Source organism: Prionailurus bengalensis, chromosome D3, assembly GCF_016509475.1.
Source record: "Prionailurus bengalensis isolate Pbe53 chromosome D3, Fcat_Pben_1.1_paternal_pri, whole genome shotgun sequence".
NCBI lineage: Eukaryota > Metazoa > Chordata > Mammalia > Carnivora > Felidae > Prionailurus > Prionailurus bengalensis.
Window position 1 is genome coordinate 13,676,819 of NC_057356.1, and position 23,668 is coordinate 13,700,486.

General features: G+C 45.8%; 1 protein-coding gene across 1 annotated transcript in view; it reads left to right on the plus strand.

The window, feature by feature from the left end:
- The window catches only part of FBXW8 (F-box and WD repeat domain containing 8), a 120,127-nt gene that overhangs the window by 18,501 nt on the left and 77,958 nt on the right, over positions 1-23,668 (plus strand). The window contains exons 3-4 of the mRNA XM_043557699.1: positions 14,836-15,000; positions 17,589-17,677. Of these exons, the coding sequence (XP_043413634.1) occupies positions 14,836-15,000; positions 17,589-17,677 (254 nt within the window). The remainder of the gene's footprint in view (positions 1-14,835; positions 15,001-17,588; positions 17,678-23,668) is intronic.

Below are 23,668 nucleotides of genomic sequence, written 5' to 3' on the forward strand. Positions count from 1 at the left end.
GTTTTACGTACACTTGTGAGTGAATTTAGTTCTGTGCAGTTTTATCACAGGTGTGGTGGATTTGTGTGACCACACAGTACAGGTATACAACATTCATCACAAGGATCTTTTGTGCTACCTTTTCTGGCCTGGCCACCTCTGCCTCTCCCCATCCCTAACCCCTGGCAGCCCTGATCTGTTTTCATCTCTATAATTTGGTCTTTTTTAAATTTTCATTTGTATCACATTTTATTTATGTATATTTGCTAAAGTAAAATTTTAGAAATCTAGCGGCATGGGTAACAATGTCACATTCTTCAAGTGAGAAGTAGAAAAACGTGCATGAAGAGAGCAGTAAAGGAACAAGGGAAGAGACGGAGGTTAACAGCTTAAGGTATATGATAAAATTGGTAAGCAAGAAGCAGGTGTTACCAAAATAGATAAATTGGGAACTAAAGCCCACCGTACTAGATAGATCATGATGTTTGAAGTTGTTAAGTAGGTTCTACACTCGAGACGGGGCTTGAACTCACAACCTTGAAATCAGGAGTAGCACACTCTACTGACTGAGCCGGCCAGGCACCCCTGATATTTCAGGCTTTAAGGAAAATGTGATCTCGTGATCTTCCCAGATATCCAAACAGAAGCACCTAAAATCTGAGGTTTTATGGCTAAAGATCTTCATGGAGTCTTTCAAGCTGGGAGTCCACAGCTAGACTGCTAGACTGATTTTTCTTAGCAGAAATGATTCTGAAAACCTGTAACTGCTGGCAGGGTTCCTTTGGTCCTTAATAGTGGCCTTTGCCACTTGACTCCATCTCCCAGGGACACATGCCCCGGGCCCAGGCCCCCTCAGGGGTTTCCTTTTAATTCGCAGAGTTGCCGTGGCTGCCTCCTTTAACGGGGGTGACTGAAAAACAGCAACTCTGGGAGAAGATGGGGAGCCGGCTGCAAGAAGGGCAGGGTCTTGATAAGTACTTGAACTGAGTCCTGGGGACTGAGTCCTGAGGCGCTTTCTACTGCTCACTTTATTTTGTGTGTGTTTGAAATTGTCCCTAATTAAAAAGTTTAAAAGAAGGGGGAAAAAAACCCAGAAAGCGAGAACTGGTACTTATAAGAAAGTCAGAGCCTCTTGAGGACAGTACATGCCAGAAGCTGGCCATTGAAAATAAAAGCAATGCAGTTTTTTTTTTAAGTGTTGAATTTTTAAAAGTTGGACTTGTTTCTCCGTCTCTTTCAGTTATTTACCCCTTTAGTAAGCGCCCAGTTAAGTAACGTGTGTTCCAGATGGTGATGTGTGCTATGGAGAAACCTGTGCCCACAGAGGTGATGTGGGGGCTGCCCTTGTAAGCGGCCAGGGAAGACTTCACAGGGAAAGTGACCTTTGGGCAAAGACCTGAACGAGGGAAGAAAGAAGCTGTGCAGATCTCTGGCGGAGGCCCGTAGCAGGTGCAGAGGCCTTGAGGTGGCGTGCACCTGTTAGGGTAGAGGAACAGCAGGAAGGTCAGAGCCGGGGGGAGGTGGTAGACAGAATAATGCCCCTTCCCCGAGATGTCCACTTCCTAATCCTCAGAACCTATGAATATGTTACGTCGTCTGGTAAAGGGCCTTTGAAGATGTGAGGAGGTTAAGGATCTTGGGATGGGATGGTTATCTTGGATGATCCAGGTGGGCTCCCTCCAGGAGGGAGGCTGGAGGTCAGAGAGAAGAGAAAATGGTGCGTTGTTGGCTCTGAAAATGGAGGAACAGACTACAAAGCTGAGGAATAGAAGGTGGAAAGAAGGAAACAGATATTTCCCCCAAAGCCTCCAGAAGAAATGGAGCCCTGCCTCCTACACTTTGATTTTGGACTTCTGGCCTCCAGAACCAAACAGAATAAATTTGTATTGTTTTTAGATACTAGGTTTGTGGTAATTTGTTAGAGCACCAACAGGAAACTAATAGGGGTGAAGGTATAATGAGCAGATGGGGATAAGAGAAGAAGAAATAGTCAAAATGTGAAAGGCACTTAAATCCGTCAAAATAACTTGAACGTGTATTCGGAATGAGGCGGGAAGCCATTCGAGTGCTTTGAGCAGAGTAGTTACAAGGTCTGACTTCCCTTCTGAGCGGGATCATCTCGGTTGCTGTGTGGAGACCGGACCTGAAGGGGGACAAGGATGCAGCAGGGAGACCCGTGAGTGAGCTACTCGAATAACCCAGACGAGAGAAGATGGTGGCTTGGAGCGCGTGGTACCAGTAGATGTGGGCAAAGTCGGGACTGCCAATGGCAATGGAAGGGGGAGAGAAAGAGGAGTTGGCCGGGACTCTGTTTATTTGGCCTAAACAACTGCACGGACCAGATTGTGGTTACTGACCAGGGGGAGACCGTGAGATGACCAAGTTTTGGGGGAAGATCAGTAGTGAGATGTGAGGCTGGAGGGAGATAGGAACTGGGAAGCCGTGAGCGCATCATGGGCATTTAAGTCCGGGACACTGGACGAGGTCATCAGGGAAGTGAGCGAAGGGGGTGGGGGATTCAGGGATTGAGCCCTGTCACACCACAGTGGTGGGAGGCCAAGATGAGGCATTGGAGAAGGCAGTCCCTGTGACGTGGGGAGGAACCCAGAGCACACGGTCCCCTGGAACCAACGGATAACCTTTTCGAGGAGGAGACGGCGATCAGAGGGTTAAGTGCAACTGTTAGTCAAGCAAGAGGATGACTGAGAAGTAGCCATTGGATTGAGCACCTTGGAGGTCACTGGCAACCTTGACCAGAATCCGGGGCATGGTGCACACGGGGTGAATCTGGGGCTAGGGTGAGCAGGTTTGAGAGTGAATGGGGAAAAAGGAGATAAGGAAATTGAGAGAATGTAGAACTGTCTGTGCAAGGTATATCTTCCCCAAGTGGACTTGATTCGTGAACATGCGACTAGAACAATGATGCTTTTCCCCTTGTCATGGGCCTCACTGGTAACCCTAATCCAGGCAGAGTTAATAAAGCTAGTTTTGGAGCCAAGGGCTTTCTTTCTTTTTTTTTTTTTTTTTTTTTTTGATGCTGTAATTCACAGTGGTGCTATAAAGCAAAATGCTGGAGACACTTTTATTAGCAAATTCTCACAGCTGAGGCTCACTCAGTGGGGCTTTTACTGGGCAGAGCCATTCCAGTCCTAGTGTATTAAAGACCATTAGGCCTTTGGAAAATTCAGGCTTATAAACTTGCAAGATTGAATTTAATGTAAGAAATTTAAACTATTAGCTTTCTTTTTGGTGAGAATCTTTAAAATTGTGAAAGTTTAGGTCTTATTATTTTGTTTTGTTTTTCCTTTCAGGATTAAAAGAAATTCTTAAAACCTGTCATTTTTGTGCTCCTTTAAAAGAAGAGAGAAAAAGCACCCTCCCTTTACAGTTTGCCAAAGAAATTGTTGGCACGTTTCTGTGTTTAATACCTAACTGTAGGTATAGTCCTGATCCCTTTTTGGAAGGAACTCTCGCCTCTCTTTGTAAATCCCTCAAAGAGATTATTGTTGGTTATCCAGGATTTAAACTTGATCCTGAATATTACTTTCCACAGAATAAGCCCTGTGATCTAGGGGCTAGCAGTGGGAGTGATGTACCGAAACCTCAACTTTTTGTTCTCCGTTTTTCATCCCCAAACCGTGTTATACAAATTTCAGGTCATGTTGTTTAAAGTGACTTGGCATTTTCTTTGAAGGGGAGAGAAAAACCTGTTTTCTGCTTCCGGTGCTTTTAAGGTCTCATGTATGGGGGACTTCTTGAAAGTCTCACTGAGAAAAAAGTTCCTCCATTTTAAAGTGGCTGCGAACTGTATGGTGTAGTAGATCTCATGAAAACTATTCCAGAATGTTTATTTTATTTTATTTTATTTTATTTATTTTAATTTTTTTTTCCCAACGTTTATTTATTTTTGGGACAGAGAGAGACAGAGCATGAACGGGGGAGGGGCAGAGAGAGAGGGAGACACAGAATCCGAAACAGGCTCCAGGCTCTGAGCCATCAGCCCAGAGCCCGACGCGGGGCTCGAACCCACGGACCGCGAGATCGTGACCTGGCTGAAGTCGGACGCTCAACCGACTGCGCCACCCAGGCGCCCCCAGAATGTTTATTTTAACTGGTATCTTCTAGTTTGTAATCACTGAGCATCGGATTTGGGTTTTCTTCAAACGCTGCCGCTGATTCAGTGGCTCCATCTACTTAAAATAACGACAGGGGCGCCTGGGTGGCGCAGTCGGTGAAGCGTCCGACTTCAGCTCAGGTCACGATCTCACGGTCTGTGAGTTGGAGCCCCGCGTCGGGCTCTGGGCTGATGGCTCAGAGTCTGGAGCCTGCTTCCGGTTCTGTGTCTCCCTCTGTCTCTGCCCCTCCCCCGTTCATGCTCTGTCTCTCTCTGTCTCAAAAATAAATAAACGTTAAAAAAAATTAAAAAAATAAAATAACAACAAAGAACAAAATGTCCTGTAGCTAATTTTTGCACTAGAGAGTTAAAAACATTGTCCCACACTTGGTCCAGGCTTGGGATCCAACCTGACTGTAAAGGCAGAGACCAAAACCTTTCCCTGTAGCTTCCCCACCACAGGGGAGAAGTGTCCTGCAAAGGGGGTCTGTTTGGCAGATGGAGCTGGCAGGTGGAGAATTGCTGCTCCTTGTGGCCAGCACAGACCTTAATCAGGCCACCAGTAACCCATATTGGTGTTCTCTCCAGTGTCTTCTGCAGAGCACTAAAGCTTTCAGACTGTTCTTGCAGGAAGCGTTCAGGAGCCAAGTAAGTTTGAGGAACGCCGCGTATCCCATCCTTCTGAGAGAGCTCCAGCACGTGTCAGTTGGTTAAAAGCTCTCAGAAGTTCTTCAGCAAATAGCCCTGCTTAGTTTTGTTTAAACCAGTGTTCCCCAAACTCCTCTGACCATGGAATCCTTTAAAAATTTTTTTTTAGTGTTTATTTTTGAGAGAGAGACAGAGAATGAATGGGGAAGGGGCAGAGAGAGAGGGAGACACAGAACCCGAAGTAGCTCCAGGCTCCGAGCTGTCGGCACAGAGCCCGGCGCGGGGCTCGAACCCACAGACTGTGAGATCATGACCTGAGCCGAAGTCGGACGCTCAACCGATTGAGCCACCCAGGCACCCCGGCCATGGAATCCTTTTTAAAAGTAACATTATTAACCCCCCTGAGGAGCTGCTGTTTTACTGAACATGCTTTGGAAAGTGCCAGTCTGTGCAATAATGCCTACCATTTATATTCTGTCTCAGCTACTCTGAGTCTTTTGTCCAGTTACATTTCATAGTTTTTACAACATTTTACATTTTATAATTTTTACGGAAAAGGCTCACGTATCCCCAGATCAGAGGGGAGCTGCCCTGTGTTTAGTTAGCACTTGCTGCCTTTGAGGACCCATTAGGGTTGCTGGCTGTAGCCCTGATCTTCTACTTTATTTAACCCCGAATTCCAGAGGTCTGGTAGGGAGGTGATTCTGCTCTGGAACCATTTGAGTTGTGGCTTGGTCCGTCCCTCTCTGCTCTTCGTGATTGCCCAGTGCGCAGACTCAACTCTGGCACAGACAGATGGACAGACACTGCTCGTGGCAGGGGCAGGCTCAGCTGTGGACCAAACACGCCCAAAGTAAAACCGTGGTGTTCTGTCTCGTCAGAACTGGAGCTTCGGTGTTACAGAGTCGCTCTCCCATTCTTTATGGCCTGACCACTTGTGATCAGGTGAGGGTTGGTTTCCCTGATGCCCTCATGGCTAAGGTGGAGAAGTGTGGGCTGACAGTGTGGGTAAGTGGATTTGTAACTGATGCTGTGGCCAGGCCTGGGGTGGGCTGCTTAATGGACCCATGTCAGCCTTGGTGGGGGGAGGGCTATAGTGGTTTGCCACGGGCTCTGTCCTCAGCCCCATCCTGGTTAACTTTTTTTTTTCTGTAAATAAGACGCAAAGGCCCGCAGACCATATTTTGCAGAAGAGTGTATGGGAGAAGTAGCTAATGCAACAGATGACAGAATTGGGATTCAGGGATGCACTAAAATGCTGGGAAGGGGGTGGGTACAGTGAGCTGGGGTTTAAAACGGGTTTTAAAATTATATTAAGGGGCGCCTGGGTGGCGCAGTCGGTTGAGCGTCCGACTTCAGCCAGGTCACGATCTCGCGGTCCGTGGGTTCGAGCCCCGCATCGGGCTCTGGGCTGACGGCTCAGAGCCTGGAGCCTGTTTCCGATTCTGTGTCTCCCTCTCTCTCTGCCCCTCCCCCGTTCATGCTCTGTCTCTCTCTGTCCCAAAAATAAATAAACGTTGGAAAAAAAAAATTATATTAAAAAAAAAAACATAGAGTGAAAGTAAGAGGTAGGGACTTTAATTGCCGTTTGTGTTTAAAAAAAAACAAAAAACTCTGAAGAATGATGAACACCAAATTCAGATTACCCTTGAGGCAGGGGAGAGTATGTGCATCAGAAATGTACAGGACTTTATTATTTTTATTTATTTATTTTTTATTTTATTTATTTAAAAAAATGTTTTTAATGTTTATTTATTTTTGAGAGAGACAGAGACAGAATGCGAGTGGGTTAGGGGCAGAGAGAGAGGGAGACACAGAAGCCGAAGCAGGCTCCAGGCTCTGAGCTATCAGCACAGAGCCCAACCCGGGGCTCGAACTCGCCAGCTGTGAGATCGTGACCTGAGCCGAAGTCGGACGCTCAACTGACTGAGCCACCCAAGTGCCCCGTGGGACTTTAAACTTATCAGTATCTTAAGTGGGATGGTGAGTCCACAGGTGTTTGTAGTATTTTTGTTGTTGTTTGCTTTAAATGTTTAATTAACTAAACAGACTCCAGAAGGTTTGGTGCACTGTGAGTTTAGTAGCCACGATGGTGTATTTACAAGTGAAGCAGCAAATGAGCGTCTGATAAAATCCTCCTGTTGGTGGCACTTGACAGCCCACATTTGGGATAGTGTTCCATCCTGAGTACCACATGTGAAGGGGGTTACTGTATATGCATAAATACTAGGGTACGTTCAGAGATCATGGGTACACGGACCAGTCTAGTCCTAGGGCAGTTAGTTGAAGAAATGGACGATAGACCTACAAGATGACTAAGGGGAATCATGATGGTATCTTCAGCCTTTTGAAGAACTATCAGTGGAAGAAGGAATAGAGATTTCTTCAGAAAGGCAAAATTAGGGCCATGGGTGGAATCCCTTTACTAAGGAAGGGGAGGAAGTACTTCCTAATAGCCAGACTGCTTTGCGGTCGATCAGCCCGACGTGAGGGTCAGCTCTCTGCAGAGGCCTCTCCCCAACCAGGGCTGCCAGGAGGAGCCCTTCCTGGGGTGGGGAGTTACCCCGGTTGGTCTCCTGGGCCTCTCTTCTTCAGTTTCTAAACAATCGAACACTGGAGCCAGTGTGACCCCTGCTGCATCATGGTGTGGCACTTTGGTTCAGAAAAGTGATTGGAGCCCGTACTACTTTGTGCCACCTGGTCTAATTTCTGACGCTGTGCCTTCCACGCAGAGTGCCCGTGCCTAAAGGGAAGGTGACCTAGGTGACATGATTGTTTGTCACACATGCCCGCATACACAGCAAAAATGTAATCAAGGAAGCCAGAATTTCAGTGTGCCATCACAAGAATGTTCTGTGGGTCAGTGTCACTTTGACACTTTTAGTATACTTTCAGTTGAATAAGGTATCCTAAGGAATGTTTTTAATATAGTCTGCTCGAGATGGAAAATCAGAAATTTTGACACTAAACAACCCGAGTTCTTGGATTCTGACTAATTTTTACTTATTTTTTTAAATTATTTTTTTAATGTCTGTCTTTTGAGAGAGACAGCGTGAGTGGGGGAGGGGCAGACACACACACACGCGCGCGCACAGAATCTGAAGCAGGCCCCAGGCTCTGAGCTGTTGGCACAGAACCTGACGTGGGGCTCTAACTCATGAACTGTGAGATTATGACCTGAGCCGAAGTCAGACGCTTAATTAACTGACTGAGCCACCCAGGCGCCCCTCAGACTAACTTTTACTTCTAAGTTCTAGCCTCTTTCTGCTGCCGTGGAGCAAGTAGCACCCCACTATAGATTTAATAAAAGTTATTTGTAAAAATAAAAAGCTAATGGCTTCTTTAAAGTAATTGGAGCAGCGTAAGTTTACAATAAGGAGCTGTATCCTGTAGTGTTATCGGTGGTGACCTGTGTAGTGTGTGACCTGTGTGTAAAGAATTACACTCGCACAACACTTGAACCCTTTGAGATGCACAACAGCTCTGTGGGTGGTGGGATATGGTGGCTCACATTTGGAGGATGAGAAGACCAAGGCCCCAAGGTCATAGTTTAGTGTTGTAAGAGACATTTTAAGGTGTCGGATTCCTCCCCACCACTGAGGAGGAAAGCGGTGCGGAAAAGCCTGGTGACCTTGTCACAGTCCCGCAGCTAGTTAGTGAAAGACTGGACACAAGAATCTGAGGTTTGGGGTTTTTTCACCCCAAGTGTAACTGGTTTTCTATTGTATCTTGCTGCTCCTTGGATAATACAGGTGACCTTGAGTGCCTTCCTAAAAAGTTGATCAAATTTGTACTTCTATCCCTATCACTTTAGGGCTCTTTAGGGACATCATTATGTAAAGGAACTCTTTTGTATAGTACAGATTTATTTTGAATATAATGAACTCCCTTTAATTTTAAAGTGTTTGTTAATCTGAGAACTGCATGTGGTTTTTGTCCTTGACCCTAGTACCAGGATATCACCTTGATATTTGTGTGTTAAACTGACTCTGCATCCCTGAGACAAATCGCACAGGGTTATGACGTACTACCCTTGTTGTACATAGCTGGATTCAGTTTGCTGGGGTTTTGTTGAAGATTTTTATACGTATGTTCATTGCATCAGGAGTTATTGGTTTGTAGTTTTCTTGTGAGGTCTTTGTCTGGTTTGGATATCAGAGAAATACTAGCCTCGTAGAAGGTGTTGGGAAGCGTTCCCTCCTCTTTTGTTTTGTTTTTGGAAGAATTTGTGAATGATTGGTTAATTCATTAATCTTTTAAAACATTTGGTAAGAGTTAATTCTTTTAAAATTTCTTTTAACTTAGTTTTAACCATTTTTAAAATTCTTTTCAAACATTTAGAATTTACCAGTGATGTCATCTAGGCTTGGACTTTGCTTTGTGCTAAGTTGTTGTTGTTGTTGTTGTTTTAATCACTAATGTAACCTCTTGTAAGTCTATGCAGATTTTCCATCCTCTCGCGTTAACTTCAGTACTTCGTGTCTTTTTCTAAGCATTTGCCTATAATCACCTAACTTTGGCATATAAATTGTTCCTAGTGTCCCTTTATAATGCTTTTCGTTTTTGTGGTTGTCGATAGTGATGGCCCCTCTCCTTGGGTTTAGGAATTTGAGCCTTCTCCACACCCACGCCCCCATTTGGTCAATCTAGCTAAAGGTTTGTAAATTTTGGTGATCTTTGCAAGTAACCAGTTTTTACTTCATTTTCTTTTTGTTTCACTTATTTCTGTTGTAATTTCTGTGTGTGTAAATTTTTTTTAACGTTTATTTTTGAGAGAGTGAGCACAAGCCGGGAGGGGCAGAGACAGAAGGGGACAGAGCAGAGGATCCAAAGCAGGTTTTGTGCTGACAGCAGCGAGCCCGATGTGGGGCTCAAACTCCTGAACCGTGAGATCATGCTCGGAGCTGAAGTCGGATGCTCAACTAACTGAGCCACCCAGGCGCCCCGTTTCTGTTGTAATTTTTATTTTCTTCTTGGGTTTAGTTTTCTTTTTCTCTAACCTAGCCTCTGAAAGGCTAGGTTATAGATTTTAGATTTTTTAAAATATGGGAATTTATAGCTATACATTTTTCTCTAAGCACTGCCTTCACTGTGCCTCATAAGTTTTGAACGTTCTATTATTTTCACTCACTGCAGAGTATTTTCTAGTTTCTTCTGCAGTTTCTTCTTTGACACATTGGTTGTTTAGCATGTTAACATTTGTTAGTGTGTTGTTTAATTTCCACACATTTGTGAATTTCCCATATTTCCTCCTTTTATCAATTTCTGATTTTCACTCTACTGTGGTCAGAGAACATACTTGGTATAATTTTGGTTCTTTTGAATTTATTGAGATTTGTTTTATAGCCTAGTATATGGTCTATCCTGTAGAGTGTTCCATTGCACTTGAGAATAATGCTCAAATTGTTGTTGAGTAGAGTGTCCCATGGATGTCTCTTATGTCTAGTTGGTTTATAGAGTTGGGTTCTTCTATTTTCTTGTTGATAGATATTCTACTTATTCTATCTTTTATCAAAAGTGGGTATTGGAGTCCGATTATCCATTTCTTCAGTTTTTTCATTTTTTTGCTTGTGTTTGGGGGCTTTGTTGTTAGGAATATATGTTTACAATTGTTAGGTTTTTGTGATGGATTGACCCTCATTATAAAAATATCTTTTGTCTCTAGTAATCATTTTTGTCTTAAAAATTATTTTAAGTGGTATTGGTATATGCACTCTAGCTCTCTTTCAGGTACTGCTTACAAGTTATACCTTTTTCTATCCTTTTACTGTTTGTGTGTGTGGATCTAAAGTGTGTGTGTCTCAGGGCACCTGGTTGTCTCCGTTGTAGAGCATGTGACTCTTGATCTCGGGGTTGTGAGTTTGAGCCCCATGTTGGGTGCAGAGTTTAGTTAAAAAAAAATGTATGGGGACATCTGGGCAGCTCAGTCAGTTAAGTGTCCGACTCTTGATCTCAGCTCAGGTCTTGATCTCAGGGCTGTGAGTTCAAGCTCCACACTGGGAGCGAAGCCTACTTAAAAAAAAAAAAAGTATGTAGTTATCTTGTAGTCAGCATATCCTTAGGTCATGTTTATTTATACCACCAATCTCTGTCTTTTGCTTGGAGTGCTTAGTCCATTTCCATTTAATATAATTATTGATAAGGAAGCATTTATATCTGCCATTTTGCTATTTGTTTTCTGTATGTCTTACGTCTTTTTAGTTCCTCTTTCTCTTCATTACTGCCTCCTTTTGTGTTTAAGTAGACCTTTTTCTAGCATACTATTTTAATTCCTTTTATCTTTTGCTACTCTTTTTAAAGTTTTTTTTCTTAATGATTGCCCAGGGATTACAACTGACGTCTCAAAACAATCTAGTTTGTATTAATGCCAACTTACTTTCAATAGTACAGCAAAACTGCTACAATATAACTTCATTCCTTCTCCCTTCTTTAACTATTATTTCATACAAATTATGTCTTTATTGTTTTACTTTAGGCAGTTATCTTTTTAGTTAGATAAAAGAAAAGCATTGCAAGCAAAACTGTATTTATACTGTCTTTTATATTTACCCTTATAATGACCTTTACTGGTTTACTTTCTTTATTTATGTGGGTTGAGTTCCTGTCTGGTGTCCTTGTATTTTTTTTTTTTTTAATTTTTTTTTTTCCAACGTTTATTTATTTTTGGGACAGAGAGAGACAGAGCATGAACAGGGGAGGGGCAGAGAGAGAGGGAGACACAGAATCGGAAACAGGCTCCAGGCTCCGAGCCATCAGCCCAGAGCCCGACGCGGGGCTCGAACTCACGGACCGCGAGATCGTGACCTGGCTGAAGTCGGACGCTTCACCGATTGCGCCACCCAGGCGCCCCAAGGTGTCCTTGTATTTTAGCCTAAAGGACTCCCTTGGTGTTTCTTGTAGGACAAGTCTACTAGTGATGAATTATCTTATTTTTATTTATCTTGGAATAATTTCTCTCTTATTTGGGGGGGTAGTTTCGCTAGGTGCAGTTACTGGCTGGCAGTCTCTTCCTTTAGCACTTTGAATATGCCAGCCGACTGCTTTCTGACCTCCCTAATTTTTAATGAGAAGAACACACAATGTGTCTTTTTCTTTTGTTGCTTTCCAGTTTTCAACGGTTTGACTATGATGTGTCTAGGTGTGAATCTCTTTGAGTTTATCCTTCTTGGAGTTCAGTGAGCTGCTTTAGTGTGTGGATCAATGTTTTTCGTCATGTTTGGAAAGTTTCTAGCCGTTATTTCTTCAGATGTTCCTTCTACCCCTTTCTCCGTCCCTTATAGGACTCCGATAATGCCTTTGTTGATCCACTTGTATGGTATCCAGCAGGTCTCTGAGGTTCTGTTAATTTTGGGAAGGGGGGTTCTTTTGTGCTTTTTTTTTTTTTTTCCTTAGACTGGATAATCTTTTTTTTTTTTTTAAGTTTATTTATTCCAAAAGGGGGGGGGAGGGGGAGGGAGAGAGACAGAACGAGCTGACGAGGGGCGGGGTGGGGGGGGGGCAGAGGAACCGAAGCAGGCTCCCCACCGACAGCAGAGAGTCCAATGTGGGGCTTGAACTCCTGAACCACGAGATCATGATCTGAGCCGAAGTTGGACACCCAACCAACTAAGCCACCCAGACGCCCCTAGACTGGATAATCTTAATTGACCTTGAGTTTGCTGATTATTCTGTTAGCTCAAATCCGTTGAGCCCCTCTATTGAATTTTTTATTTCAGTTACTGTGCTTTTTGACTTTAAAGCTTGTGTTTTTTTAAAGTTTCTTTATCACTGTTTTCTACTTGGTGAAACATTGTGCTTATAACTTTTATTTTTCTAGACATGCTCTCCTTTAGTGTTTTGAACATATTTATAATAGCTGACTTAAAGTCTTAGTTTAATAAGTCCAAAGTCTGGACTTGCTCAGGCTGCTTTTTCTTTCCACATATGGTTCATTCTTTACTGTTTCTTTGCATGTGTCTACATTTTGTGTTTAAAAAATTGACTTTTAAAACGTGACAACTCCTTTAAAATGTGATTCACTCTCTTCTGGAGAGTTAGTTTTTGCTGTTTGTTATTGCTGCTATTTTTTAGTGACTTTTCTGGACTAATACTCTGGTTTGTATTTTTTGTCACGTGTGACCACTGAAATCTCTGCTCATTTAGCTGAGTGGTTAGTGATTGGACAGAGGTTTCCTTAAATATGTTGAAGCAATAAATCTCCCATCTTTTGCTGAGTTGCTTTCTGTATGTTGGGGCATGCTTTCATTGTGCCAGCGGTTCACAACTCTGTTTAGCCTTCACATCATGCTGTGCAAAGCTTCAAGTTTAGCCAGAGTGAGAGATCAGGGCCTTCTGATCCCTTTTCTGGGCGCACACACAGTCCTATACAGGTGCATGACACTGAGTCCCAGAAATCTGTGGGAGCCTTTCAAAGCCCCTTAGGGACATCCCATTCCCCAGGTTTCCCTTTTAAGTTTTAGGTCAACTCTTTGTAGCCCCAGGGTGGTAATGGTACCTCAGGCAGCCACAACCTTAAACAGTTCTCCCTTACTGTTTGGGACAAATGCACTGGAGATAAGGCAGAGGAAGCTTTGAGTCAGGTCAGATAAAGACAAGCCTCCAGAAGAGAGCTTTCCAGCAGGCTGTCACACAGGTCAGATGGTGACCATGCCCTGGGGATGGCATTTTGGGCACCTGTGAAGCCATCTGGCCCCTTCGGTGTCTTCCAGGCTGCTGTTTTTCACAGCTACCATAGTTGCGAGGCTGTTGTTTTTCAAGGTTACCGTGGAGCTACCTGTGGTGCCGGAAGAGGAGGATGGGATTAGTGCAAGTTAAAACAACATGGAGGTAGTTGCCCTTACCAAGATGAAAACATTTTTCTTGAATAAATGCTCCTCGGAATGTTGGAAGTCTTTAGTTAATTTCCAGAGTTCTGAAAAAGTTGATTTTGACAACTTTTGGCAGTATTCTTGTTGCTTGAATGTAGGAGCAGATTTTTGGAGTTCTTTATTCTGCCATCCTAAAAGTGAACTACCTGTTGGTACTTCTTCAAACGAGGAATCCTAATGAGACACATGCTGTGTGCACTCTCGCCTACTTTGTCTCGTGTTCGCTCTTCTGTCTGTGTATTCTTCGTCTTGAAGTGGCCCCAAGGGAGTGTTCAGGAGCACAGGTTACTGTAAACCAGTGGCCATGACCTTCACTTTATTAGAAATGAGTCTCAACCTTTAGATGGGCGGCAAGTGTTAAGCACTTGACCCCACAGACTCAAGATCATGTTGATTTGCTGGATCATTCTCTCATCTTGCCAACAGAGTCCACCTTTTGTACAACTTTGTACGATATCCTGTGAAGAAGTAACTGCTTTGTCCCCTGAGTTAGGTTTGGAGGACAGAATACTAATAGCAAAAATGGCCATTTCCTCTGGATACTGTTGGGATTTGAAATTCAGTCCAGACAGAACATTAATTTCTCTCTATCAGACGTTATGGTCCTGGTGAACAGCTTGAGTTTTGTGTAAAAATTTTTTTTTAGTCTATCCACTTAAAGTCTAAGTTTTTCTACATAATATAAATTTGAATTTCTCATATGACCAGAAGTGTTGAGTTATGGATATTGATTTTCTTACAGCCTTTTATTTCAGAGACAGTCAGTCTCCACTTGTATAAGAAGAAATATAAAAAAAAAAAAAAAAAAAAGAAAGAAGGAAAAGAAAGAAAGAAAAGGAAAGAAATACAAGTGCCTATTGGTAAAAGGAAAGTGAAGACATTCTGGTCTGAAAAACTGTACAGTTGCAGTTTACATTTTTTGCCGTTTATGTATTTGTGTATCTTTTCCTTACATGTTATATAATAATTTCCTTACATGTTATATAATAATTTAACCAAGGCATCTAACATGTGGTATGAAATGATAGAACAACAGTTTGGAAATCTCGAAAAATAAAACTGGAAACGTTTGCTTGTATTTCTCTTCCACCTCAGAATGTTTTGTTAATGAGACGTTTTATACTGCCATAAACTCGGGGCGATAATAAAGGTGTTGATTGATTTTTGGATGGCGAGGGGCTTCTCAAATTGCAGAATTCGACATTTGTGTCCCTTGTGCCGTTTTAGGTGAGCAAGACGTGGAAGGTGATTGCCGAAGACGAAGTGCTTTGGTACCGGCTGTGCCGGCAGGAAGGGCACCTTCCCGAGAGCAGCATCTCCGATTACTCGTGCTGGAAGCTCATCTTCCAAGAGTGCCGAGCCAAGGAACACATGTTAAGAACCAACTGGAAGGTAGGCGGTGGCCAGTCTCGTTACCTGTACTGAAGAATAGCCGGCAAGGACGCTCGGGAATCCAGGCCCCGGATTAACCCCGCAGGTCCTCCGATTACGGCCTGAGGCCAGCTAACTGCCAAAAGCAAAGAGGAGTGCGGTGAGCATCCTGTCGGCTGCCGGTGGTTCGTTGCCCGTTTTGGTCGCCGTAGGGTATCTGCCCCCCTTTGCAGCCGTGCCGTTGGGGAGCATCCTGTTGTCTAGGAGAGGAGGGGTGAGGCTGGGGTGCCGCCCCCTCCCCTCTGATGGCTCGTGCTCAGTGCAGTCCCCTTCCACTTTCACCGACCCTGACCCCTGACGCATCAACAAAGCAAAAGCACCACCTGAATACGAAAGCGGTGCTGCAAATGTGATTTCCAGTGACTGCGAGGGAGGTTGTTAAATGTCTCTGAGTCCTGTCTTCTCTCCCCTCACGTAACCCACTGGCTTGCTTCCATAGCACTTGTCGCTTCAGAATCTCTACAGAAATATTAGATCACAGCTAAGAATTTGCACGGTGCTGTGTTTCTGTAGGAAGTCTCTGTCAAGAACGGCGTTACGTAAAGCCGTTCGAGGCCTGACGAGACCACGGTGCGGTGGCGGCCCTCCTTCCTACCTGGTAGCCGGAGGCGCCCTCGTAGGGCAGCGGTGGAACCACACCTACTGCCTCCGCTCCTGTAAAGGTCGATCCTAACGGACTTTGAGATCACAGGCTTTTGCTCATTACTGACGGTGACCCGTTGCCTGCGTGCGGGTCCGTCCTCGGTCACCTCATAACCTCATTAGTGACCGATGCTCTTGGTCTGGGTAAACTCACAGTTTCTCGCCAAGCGAATAGGAGCAGTGTTTCTCAACCTCGCATTAGGGGCCAGACAATTCCTTTGGTGGGGGCTGCCCTGTGTGTGTGGTAGCATGTTGAGCAGCTTCCTTAACCTCTACCCAGTGGGTGCCAACAGCATCCTCCACCTACCCCACGTCGTGACAGCCACAGATGGCTTCAGGCGTGTCAGATGTCCCTTGGGGTGGGGGCACAGTGGCCCCCGGCTGAGAACTGCCTTTCCAAGGGGAACGAGCATAGGTGTCCTTTCGTAGGCTGTTAAGACGCCTCTGAGTAAAAAGCACCCTGGCCCCGCAGCTGCGTGCTCACCAGATGATAGCCTCGTGTGGAGACCCCTCCCCACCCAGCCTTCTTGCCCATGTGCTTGGCTGGGCCTGCGTGAGGGAAGTCGGTGAGAGGCAGCTGTGAGGGTGTGACAGAGCTGCTTAGACGAGCTGGGCCCGAGCCTGGCAGGAAGGGCTGGAATTGAAGGAGAGCTGGTGAGTTAGCTTGAACTGGGGCCTTTCCCTCCGGGGAGGAGGGATATTTTGACTTGTGCACGTGGGTGCTGCAATGGTCTGTGTACATCGGCTCGAATTCTGAGCCGTCAGACCCTGAGAGAGCACAGCCGCTAAGTTTTCTGCTTCCTCTTTGGTGGTGGAGAAAGCCCCAGAGGGAGGCAGGTACCTCCTCGTCCGCTGGAGGTGGCAGCAGTGAAGGCGTCCGGAGCCCTGCCTCCAGGCATCTGGCCCTCCATAACCGCTGCAAGTCACATACAGTTGACTGGAACGTCTCGTTGTTTTTAGCAAGTATAAAGCCATTTGTTTGGTTAGCGCTTGATAAATGAGTTAGTGGACTGGAGTCAGATGGCTCAGCCCCTTCCCTGGCCCTGTTAACAGTGAGGACTACGAAAGTGAAATGTGAAATGGGGAGTCCTGCCCTGACTGTGATGGTGGGATTCTTGCTGTGATTCTAGAGAGAAAGCTCCATCAAAACATGAAAGGTGGTGTTAGAGCAAGTTGCTTTCCTTCGGATGCCCCCGTTTTCCCCTCTCTGAAGTGGGGGCTGATGGTAGCCCGCTCATAGGGTAGTGGCGAGGATGACTGTTTAATGCTCCTCCCGTACAGCCTGGCCTGTGGCCGGCATGATGATCTTTGTACAAGTGATTCAAAAGTCACCAGAGTCCATACGGTGGAAAACCCATCTGCTACCTGCCGCCTAGTCTCAGGGACCACACGTGTCCTGGGCTTTAGGGTTCCCTTTAAAAATACCAATTCCACGAACCTCTGACCTTGCGGTCTTCTTCCTTTCCCCATCCTGACTTTTGTCTCTGTGTGTGCTCTCTCGTCGTATCCTCTGAGTGTTCGTAAGGGCTGTTGGCACGTAAAACACCCTTAAATACCTTCTGTCCTCAGAACTGCGCTTTCGAAACAGACTTTGTGTTTCTTCAGATACGTGCCCCCGCCAGCCTAGTGGAGCGCACACCTTGCCTTTCTAGCCTGTAACCCCCCTGAGCGCGGGGCAGTGTCTCCCACGGCCGTGCCCCCGGGTTCACGGTCTTCTTGTGTGGGGTAACTCGTAAATGCTAATACCTTAGCAGATTAGCTGTCCTCGTGGTCCTGTGGAACGCCCCGGTGACTTTGAGCACAATACCCGTGGTAAGACACGGCCGTGGAGCGTAGCCGAGCGCGGAGTGCTGCCGTCGGGGTGTCCCGAGAGTACGACCAACTGCATCCCCCTTCTCCTTATGCAGAATCGCAAAGGTGCCGTGAGCGAACTGGAGCACGTTCCCGATGCGGTTTTGTGTGACGTGCATTCCCATGACGGCGTTGTCATTGCCGGGTAAGCAAAAAACCTTTTTTCACATAGTGATTAACTCTTCATCTTAAGGTCTTTCGTTTCTCACGCGCCACCCTCTGAGTCCCAGTGCCGCGATCTTCCCCTGAGAGCGTGTACCTTCCCGCCTCAGCCCGGGTTTGAGACGGACACTCTCCATGATTCTGCCGTCCGGGATCGGAGTCTGAAGTTGGTGGTGAGAAGCGCACGGTGTAGCCTAGAGCTACAGTCCATTTGTCTCCATGTGTCTTTCCTGGCTTTTAAATCACTCTTGTGGTGTGTTAGGTTAGATTTTCATTAAGGCAAACCGTCAGTATTTTATGAAGACATAAAAAAGTCAAGCAAGAATGATACGTGTTGGCACAAACAGAGCCCACTCTTACTCTTGTTCTGAGGCCGTTAGGAGGAAGGGCCGCGGCCACACATAATCTTCCTGCCCCGCCACACAGTGTGCATCTGCTGCTTAACTTGTCCTGAAATAGGCTTTTTAGTTATCTCCGTCACGAAGAAATTGAATTTTAGCTTCTGTAAATTCCAGTGGCTTCTGTCCCAAAAACCCCTTTCGTGAATTCTTCCTGTTTGACTATAGAAATGTGAAACGGTTTGTGTATGTCTTTAATGTACAGTGAGGAGACCTATTTCATCTTTGGATTGAGAAGCAATCTTGACAGATCTCATGTTTTTCACTCGTACGTGGATCTTGAGAAGCTTAACAGAAGACCATGGGGGAGGGGAAGGGGAAAAAAATAGTTACAGAGAGGGAGGGAGGCAAACCATCGGAGACTCTTAAATACAGAGAACAAACTGAGGGTTGATGGGGGTTGGGGGAGAGGGGAAAGTGGGTGATGGGCATGGAGGAGGGCACTTGTTGGGATGAGCACCGGGTGTTGTATGTAAGCCAATTTGACAATACATTATATTTAAAAACTAACAAATTTTCAGGAAAAAATGAATAAACATTAAAAAAAAAAGCCGTCTTGAATTACAGTCTCAAATTGTATACTTAACATTTGAAGTGGAGACCAGAATACTTAAAACCCTGAGTCTGGATTAGATTTGGGGTGAGTCCCCTAGGAGAGGTTTCTACTTGGAGGAAACCAAAAACAAACCTTGGCCTGAACAGCTTGGTAGTAGGTAGTCTTTTTCTTTAAAGAGGACGCTTTCGGGGCGCCTGGGTGGCGCAGTCGGTTGAGCGTCCGACTTCAGCCAGGTCACGATCTCGCGGTCCGTGAGTTTGAGCCCCGCGTCGGGCTCTGGGCTGATGGCTCGGAGCCTGGAGCCTGTTTCCGATTCTGTGTCTCCCTCTGCCCCTCCCCCGTTCATGCTCTGTCTCTCTCTGTCCCAAAAATAAATAAAAAACGTTGAAAAAAAATTTAAAAAAAAAAATAAAAAAAATAAAGAGGACACTTTCCTTTTTTTTTTTTTTTCTTCCCATTCTTAATGTTTATTTATTTATTTATTTACTTTTGAAAGACAGGGGGCAAGCAGGGGAGGGGCAGAGACCAAGGGAGACACAAAGTCCAGAGCAGGCTCCAGGCTCTGAGCTGTCAGCAGAAAGCCAGATGTGGTGCTTGAACTCACAAACTGTGAGATCATGACCTGAGCCAAAGTCAGATGCTTAACTGACTGAGCCACCCAGGTGCCCTAAGAAGACTCGATCCTTAAGCATTCCTCGAAGGACACCATTTGAGTTGAAACTCCAAACAGGTAAATGTTCCATGATCTGCGGGGCCTAAAAAAAGTATGTTTGCTTTAAACAAGATCTGCTCAGGAGGAATACTTTTCCTTAGCTTTTGTTTTCCTGGCCACAATTTAGAGGTTAATGCCCTTGCTATAAATGCCATAGAACTACTGTTTTTAGAAAGATGAGTGGACCACAAATACGGAAGTGTGGCTTTTGGCTTCTGTCTCTCGTTGCTAAAATGTGGGCCTAAGAGCTCATGCTCCATATGGTCCTTTCTGCCCACAAATTCTAAGACTCCATGGTAACTTGGAAAGGACCTCTGTCCTTCTAGCTTAAAGGGGTCTCCTGGTGTGTCAGGAGGCCTTTGAGGACAGAATATTGAGTTTGGACTGAGAGTCATAGAAGAAATTATGGCTAAAGGGGACTTTAATCTCAGAAGCCAAGTGTGAATTGATCTGGACACGGACCTCACAAGGGCAGGCTGGCCACGAGTCCAGAGGCCAGCCCTTTCTTTCCTGCCTGTCCGTTCCCCTGAGGGCTTCTCCACGTTACAGATGATGCCAGTGCAACGCAAAGCGGTGGCAGAGTTTGGTGGGTCGATAGGATGAAGCAGGACCTGTGGGTCAGAGAGGCTCCTCCCGACTCCTCTTCCTAAGAGAACCTTGCGTTTACGACCTGGCATTGGGTACTTTGGTCTTGCTTGCACATAGAGCATCTTGTGTTTATCATTAAAATTTTATCTGGTGGTTACGATGCTTGTTTTCTGGGTTGGATCTTGGATCCCTTTTCATTTGAGACAGCGGTGTTTGTGGTTACCTCATTCCCAATCAATGTCGTATTCGCCCGGCTTTGTGCAGCCTGTGCATCTCCAAGGACTTGCCTGCAGAGACGCCACTTCGCCATCTCTTTCCCCCGTCCTTAACCTGTGTTTCTCTGATTTTGCTTCTTTTCCTTTCTCTCCCTTTGATCATAGGCAGAATTTGTTCGGGGGCTTAAGTTTTGTGCACCTACAGCTAAACCGAAATCTGTTAAGTTTGTTTCATATAGTTGACAGCAAAGGCTGTTACGAAACCTCCTGCTTCTTCCCATCTTTTTCAAGCCTCTGTGTAAAAGTTCCTGCTTTGGAGTCACATTGCTAAGGCCTAGAGTAATTTGCATTACCATTAGCCTTGCAGGTGACCCCATCTTGGGTCTGCCTCGCTCTGCCTCACTCAGAACCAGAGTAACCTTCAAATACTCTTTCACTCAAACCCGCCCGAGACCCAGACCTCAAATGAGCGGGACCTGGCCGACGCCTCCTCCCTCAGACTTGTCTTCCAGCACAGTAGGCAGATGTTATTCTTAGGGCTTTTGGTCTTTTGCTCTTTTTTCCATAAGTCTTCGCTTCCCTTACTATCTCACAGATGGTAATTTCAAGTTACCTTTTCCTGATGTTCTGAGCCCTTTGAAATTGGTTTCCAACCTACCTTTCTCCTGATTACTCTCCTGAGGGTAACTTTGGCTTTTCCCACTGTGCCTCAGTTGCCTCTGGCCATGTCTTCTTTATTTTTTAACATTGAGATATAAATCATACACCATAAAATGTACCCTTTTAGGTTGCAGAAGTCAGTAATTTCTAGTATATTCACAAGGCTGTGTAACCTTCTGCCACTGTCTCATCCAGAACATTTTCATCACCCTAAAAAGAACCCAGTCCCCATTCTTTAAGGCCGAACTCAAGTCTTCTCTCCTCCTGTGGGCATCTCTAGCCCCCTGGCCTACTAACCCCACCCCAATATCTGCCCACCTCCTGACTCCTGGGGAAGTGACTGTCTGCAGCTTCCAGCACAGCTTTGCCTTGACATGTTTGTTTTCTGCTGTGGCTTTACTTTGAAATAATTCACAGCCTTGTATTTTCTGTGCAGTTAATTTGTAAGAATTTTTTTTTTTTTAGTTTATTTGAGAGCAGGGTGAGGCAGAGAGAGAGGGAGAGAGAGAGAATTCCAAGCAGGCTCCACACTGTCAACGCAAAACCCGTCAAAACCCGTCGTGGTGCTCGAACTTACATACCATGAGGTCATGACCTGAGCCAAAACCACGAGTCGGACACTTAAATGACTAAGCCACCCAGGTGTCCCTGTAAGCATCTTTTTTAAAACTAGGGGTGGCATGTGATATTTGATTAACTGCCCCAAAGTGCTTGTACATCATTTTGTCCGAAAGAAGTACTACAATTTAATATACAGACCCCCATCCCACCTGTATACCGCATGTTACATGGTAAACTGGAGAAATCCCTAATTTCTCTGGTCTGTTCTTTGATTTCTTAGCCTTTTCAAGAAACTTGGAATCATGTAGTTTTAAACCTGGAAGGAGCTGTCGAGGAAACTGTTTCAAAGCACGCTCGTTTTGTGTGGCTGACCGAGGCCGAGGGGTGTGGCGAGCCGGGACTGGCGTGTGTGTGCACGGCCGCTCCTCTGCAGTGTCCACGTGGAGAGCCGGGCGCCAGTGCTCCCTTCTCGAGTCCTCATTTGCTACTGTGATGGCCCGTACTACCAATCTTCTTTAAAAATTATAAAACACGTGCTTATTAAGAGCCTTTAAATTCCATAGAAGTGTGTGGAATAAAGAATGACACGTCCTTAGCCTCGTTTTCCTAGGCAAGAGTCCCATTTGTGGAATTGCTGGATTTAGAGGAATAAATTTTCACATTTTCCAGATTAAGAAATTATTATTTTTAAAATATTTTTTGTATTTTTTTTATTGAATAGAGACTGAGACTGTACGAGCGGGGGAGGGACAGAGAGAGAGGGAGAGAGAATCCCAAGCAGGCTCTGTGCCAGCGGCTCGAGGGCTCAAACCCATGAAACTGCGAGATCATAACCTGAGCCAAAACCGAGAGTGGGACGCGTAACCGACTGAGCCACCCAGGTGCCCCAAGAAACTACTTTTGAAATGCCCCGATGACCCTCAACTCCTTTCCAGTCTAATTTTTTGCTTTGAAGTCTCCAAACCGTCCCTCAAGCCTGCCCTCCTGAATACACCTCCCTCGTTTGTGTCTGTGCATAAGTAATGAGCAGACACGTTCACATCTTAACTTCCTGCAGCATGGCTTCATCCCTGCCCTTCCACCGAGCCACACGCTGTCACAGGTCACCGGTGCTCACGGGCCGGCGGTCTTTTCTTGGCCCATCCCCTCCCGTGTGGTGGCCGTGTTGGGTCCTGTTGGCTGTATCCCTCTTAACGTGCTGGAGGTGGTGCATCGAGCGCGTGTGGACCCTCAGAGCCTCACACCGGGCCCGGCACCCGAGAACCTTGGAGGAAAGTGTACGGAATGAAAACTCCCTGCTTCTGGGACCCTGCGCTTTCTGTGTTTCCTGACCGCATCTTCCGTACCTTACTGCCCGGGCTCCTGTCGCCGCCCTTCTTGCCTTTCTGTGGTCTTCTTTGGCTGCTTAGCAGTGGTGTGCAGCATCCCGGAAAGCACCTGCAGCCGTTGTTCTCTTGGCTGATTGGAAAAGTAGAAGTTCCTTCACCTGTGACTGAGTTAGACACAACCTATACCTTGTTCTTCCAGCCAAAACTTCCGTTTCCTCTTTTTTTAAATAAAATTTTAAAAAATGTTTATTTTTGAGAGAGAGACAGAGTGTGAGCAGGGCGGGTGGGGGTGGGGCGCAGAGAGAGAGGGAGACACAGACTCTGAGGCAGGCTCCAGGCTCTCAGCACAGAGCCCGACGCGGGGCTCGAACTCCCGAACTGCGAGATCATGACCTGAGCCGAAGTCGGATGCTTAACCCAGGCCCCCCACCCATTTCTTTAACCTGAGGAGAAATTTGTGTTCAGAAGCCAGCAATCTCCACGCAGTAAACCACCTGTCTGTCAGAGTTCATCCTCCGGCTGTGTTTCCTCTGTGATGGGGTACGACTCCTGAAACTGAGGTTTCGTGTGTGCTTTGCCTTGTATTTAGAAGAAGAGATGTGATCTGGACGGTTTGTGGATTATCCGCAATTAGGAAGTGTGGTCTTTGTGTTTCTTTTGGTGATGACAGCTCTGGGAATTTTAAAATGTTTCTCAAGTTCTGCGGATCAGAGATGAGCCTAGGGGAACGTCCCTGGCCTGTTTTGTGATGCTTCCACTGCTCTTCGTGTCCCCAGTTGCACTCTGGAAGGGAAGAGCGTTGAAAACAGAGGACCTCACGAGTTGAGAGAGGCCCCGTTGTAAACCTGAGCTGTAGGTCTAGGTGTGATGGGCCAGAAGGAGATTGGCTTTACCGCCACCTAGTGAAGGAGAGAACTCCAGGTACGACGTGCAGGACACCGTCAGCCTGGGGCTCG